This window comes from Condylura cristata, unplaced genomic scaffold, assembly GCF_000260355.1.
Source record: "Condylura cristata isolate star-nosed mole 26May11 unplaced genomic scaffold, ConCri1.0 scaffold00005, whole genome shotgun sequence".
NCBI lineage: Eukaryota > Metazoa > Chordata > Mammalia > Eulipotyphla > Talpidae > Condylura > Condylura cristata.
This window is the reverse complement of record NW_004567106.1, coordinates 29,775,014-29,779,216: the sequence shown is the minus strand read 5'-3', so window position 1 is coordinate 29,779,216 and position 4,203 is coordinate 29,775,014. Positions and strand designations below refer to the sequence as shown.

At 47.2% G+C, this 4,203-nt stretch overlaps 1 protein-coding gene across 1 annotated transcript in view; it reads right to left on the bottom strand.

The window, feature by feature from the left end:
• ZNRF2 (zinc and ring finger 2, E3 ubiquitin protein ligase) overlaps positions 1-109 on the bottom strand; it is an 85,246-nt gene extending 85,137 nt beyond the window's left edge. The window contains exon 1 of the mRNA XM_004677139.2: positions 8-109. Coding sequence (XP_004677196.1) covers positions 8-109 — 102 coding nt within the window. The remainder of the gene's footprint in view (positions 1-7) is intronic.
• Between the last annotated feature and the right edge of the window lie 4,094 nt (positions 110-4,203).

The window sequence follows — 4,203 nt, the reverse complement described above, 5'->3', positions numbered from 1 at the left end:
CGCCCGCGGTCCCATTGGCCCCTCCGCTGCTGCTGGAAGGTAAATCCGAGCCAGAGTACGCACGGGTGCGGCCGTTAGCGGCGGCCGGGCCGCTCTGCTTGGCGCCCATGGCCGCCCGGCCCGCGCGGAGCGCCCGGAAGGTCGGAGCGAGCGCTGGAGCGAGAGGGCAGGGCCGAGGTGCCGCGGCCGGCCCGAAGAGAAGTCCGTACGTCCAGGGCCACCGCCCGGTGCCCCGAGGGGCGTCCGGCGTGCTCTTCTCGGGGACGGGCGGGGGGCGCGGGAAAGGAGGAGAGGCGCGGAGGAAGGAGGTCCCGGCCCGAGCGGGCGCCCCTCGCTGGCTTCGGCGGGCGGAGCGGCTCAGGTGGCTGTGCGGCTGCCGCTGGTTTCGGTTCTACTGCGCCGCGACGGGCCGCTGCCGCTCTGTGCCTCCACCGCTGCGCTCTGCGCCCCGGGCCTCGGCACCGCCTCCTCCCGGGCGGCTGCTGCTACCGCCGCCATCCTGGTGCTCCCACGGCGGCTCGCGGGTGAGTGGGAGGCGCCCGCCCAGTCTCCGCCGGGGCCACCTTCCCTCCGCCCCCCGCCACCCAGCTGTTATTAACCAAGAAAGAGAGAAAACGGGTGGCGCGTGAGGGGAGGAAGGAGAAGGGGTGGGAGGAGCAGCGCGCGCTTCCCGGCAACCGTCGCCGCGCTCCCCCCGCGGAGGAGGGGCGGCGGGGGGGGGCGTCTGGACCACTAGGTAGGGGTGCCCAACGAAGAAAGAGGCTCCGGGCCCTCGCGCCGGAAGGCCAAGGAGCCGCGCGGCACCGGGGAGCGCCGAGGCCCGTGTGTTTGGGTCACACCTCGCGACCCCGCCCTCGCCCTCTCGCACCGTCCGGCGGATTGGCTCCCCGTGGTATTGCCCCGCCTCCCCAGTCTCGGCTTCCCGCCCCAGGCCCGCCCCGCTAAGGTACCACTGTAGGGTAAGTGCTGCCACCCGCAGACTGGGTGATGGACAGGCCTTTGGCTCCGCCCCACTCCCGGGCGCGCCCCCTCCTCCACTGCGGGAGCCTATGCCGATTGGAAGGATTGAGTCCCTCTCGCGTCCAACCAGTGGCGGCCCCTCCTCCCGCACGTGGCCATCGGACGCTGGAGAAGACCGCGTGTGCCCTTCACCTGTTCCTGGCTGGGGTTGCGTCCCAAGCCATTCAATCAGGCCGAGTGTTACCCTCCTGGCTGGTGTTTCTTACTGTGAGAGTATTAAATGAAAAGACCAGAAGCTCAGCGGTGCTGATGATTAAAGACCAAAAACATCAAGGACAAAAGAACCAAGAAGGCAGAGAGCAAAGCAAGTATGCCTGTCTCACAACACTCTTGACTGACCCTGAGTTGTAGGACAAAAGCCATAATACAGAGAAAATTGCACTAGGTCTAGGTCTAGTAACAAAACTGTCTTGTCTTTTTGGATTTAAGTTTCCTTACTTGAAATGTTTGTATTAAATCCCTAGGGCATCTGCAGTTTTAATAATATCCTTTAATTTGCTTAATTGAGATTTAATATTCTCAAGCCTATCTTAACTGTGGTGTGTTATCTTGGTGGCAGTGTCTATGCTGTGGTCTGTACCCGCCATGTTGAAAATTAGCACCTAAAGTGGCCAGTGTGGAAAACAAGAAATTTTTTTAACTACAAATACACACACACACACACACACATACACACCTGCTCGCTTTTTTTCCTTATTTGCTTGAGTCATTTGTGTCATGATTTTTTTCACTCTTTCAAGTATGAGAATCAACTTTTTAAACAAAAGTGAACAATATGTGTATATTTGTGCACACAATCGGATAGCTGTTTATTGCTGGAAAAATAAAGCTACTCAATGCAAATCTAAAATTCTTTTCTCCTTTATATGAGCAACTTTTAAACAAAAGTGAAGAATATAGGTATATTTGTACACACAATCGGATAGCTGTTTATTGCTGGAAAAACAAAGCTACTCAATGCAAATCTAAAATTCTTTTATCCTTTATATGAGCTTACAGTCTTTGTTTGAAAGGTCAAAGGTAACCAGAATGACAAGTTCTAATTCAAGAAGGTATTTAGTTACTTGATGTGACTTGACTTCTATTAAATGAGGCCTTGGTGTAAAACTCCAGTTCAGCAGGAATTTGTTACCATTTTGGAAAGAGAGAAGTACAGAAAAGTAAACACTCTGATTTTATAAAAGGAGAAAAAGACTTTAGAGTCCTTGAGAAGCTAACAACTGTTAAAGAGTTTCACATTCATTATTATACATGCATTTTAATAGTTTGGATAACTACAATATGGAGTAATTCCCCTTCAGTGATTGCAACTATTAAATGGAAAGATTTAAAATAAAATCCAATGACTCTTAGTCATATCCAGATTTATATTTTGCTTTGTAACACCCAAACTTAGTTGTATTTTAAAATCATTTTTTACACAACTGGTAGTTATGTAATACACTCAACATTTCTTCCTAATTAGGGAAAGCCCCCTCATAACTATCTTTGAGAACCACTCATCGAGATAACTCACTTTTTAGTTTCAAAGTAGATTGCCCACCATTTTGACTGAATGCTTTCTCCATATGGATAGCCCCTGTCACCCCACTTCCAAACCAGCATCACAGGCTGACTTAAATATTCCCACTTAATTCTTTGTTAACACTTCCTTCACAGCACTAATCATGCTACTGTTATTACTATTTCTCCTGTTATTATTAGTGTTACTATTATTATTGTTCTTGTATGTCACTGAACAAAGGGCTCCATTCTAGGCCTCACATCTATACCCTCAGTATCTAAAGGTGTCTGGTACCTACCTGTGATGGTACAATAAATGAGCTGTGAAGTCATAAAGTGGGTGAACATCCCACTTAAATGATTGTTTCTTGAAGGTCACACATGACCGTATCTTGTACTTATCTTCCTCGGCATCTCCCTTGTGGTTGATGTCCTTCCTGTTTCCATTCCAGGTGGGCCTTTTTGTTTCTTTTCCACAAGAACGCTGGAGTTAGAAAACTTTGACCTGCCGTGTTCTTTTTTGGTCCTTTTTCCTCTATCTCCAAACAGAAAGCCACATTAAGTTGTCTGTGTGGTTTATCGTTGCAATTATGAATTCATTTAAAATTTGTAGCTTCTTTACTATGCCCTACCAAGTTGTTCAAAAATTAAAAGTGCTGCTTCATCACCATATCAGCACACACGGGTGTAGACACACACATAGAGCTGAAGCAAGTCTATTGAGATCCTGTCATGTGCTACAGGACGTCCTCCATTTTCTACTCTAGTTCACTTTTGTAAAATGCTGTCCACCGCCTATTGAACTGATTTTACAACACACTGATGAATTGTAATCTGCAGTTTGACTAACAAAATCAGTGCTTTGAAAATTTTAGAATCTTCTGGAGACCTTGTTACAACTGCTGGCCCTAGACTTAATGATTCTCATTCCCAGGCCTTGAGAATGTGCCTTCTGACCAGCTGCCCAGTGAAGCTGTTACCACAGACCTCAGGCCCTATTTGGAGATATCATCCTGTACGTAGTCAAGACTATTATTTGATTTTCAAGAATCTCAATGCCTCAAGCTCTGCTCTTTAAATTCCTGATATTTGAAGCTTTTTATGTGCTCTATTTTTTCATCCACCTTCCATTTTGACCAGCGATTTTGGGAGTTGGAAAGTAGTTTTGAATTTCATATATTCTTAAAGCATTTCACTTTGACAAAACTTTGTTGGCCATAAACCCACAATCAGAACAGTAAACTGTGAGTTGATTTAAACTGATTGATAGGCTTGCTGTTAGCTGGTTTGAATTTCAGTCGAGTGGACCTCTTCTCTTTGATACTTATATTTTCTGGGCTGCTCTCTCCTTTAAAGCTGTGTCAGGGGGACCGTTGATGGGTAAGGGAGCAGATTTGCACAGGGCAGAGCCCTCATCTATAGTCCTCTCAGTTGGGCCCACAACCTCCAAACAGGGCTTTCCTATACTTTTTACTGAAGTCTCCTCCCTACCTCTCCCTTCATTATAGCATTTATGGTCATGGTTTTGCTTTTGCTTTTATTATTTTTTAAAATAAGTGTTAGGCAATATACTGTCTGGTCTCTCTACTAAATAGTACTATGGGTATAATTATCAATCCTTAAATAGACCTCTTCACTATTATTGATACTGCATTTTTTTTCAAAGATCTAAGTAAATCT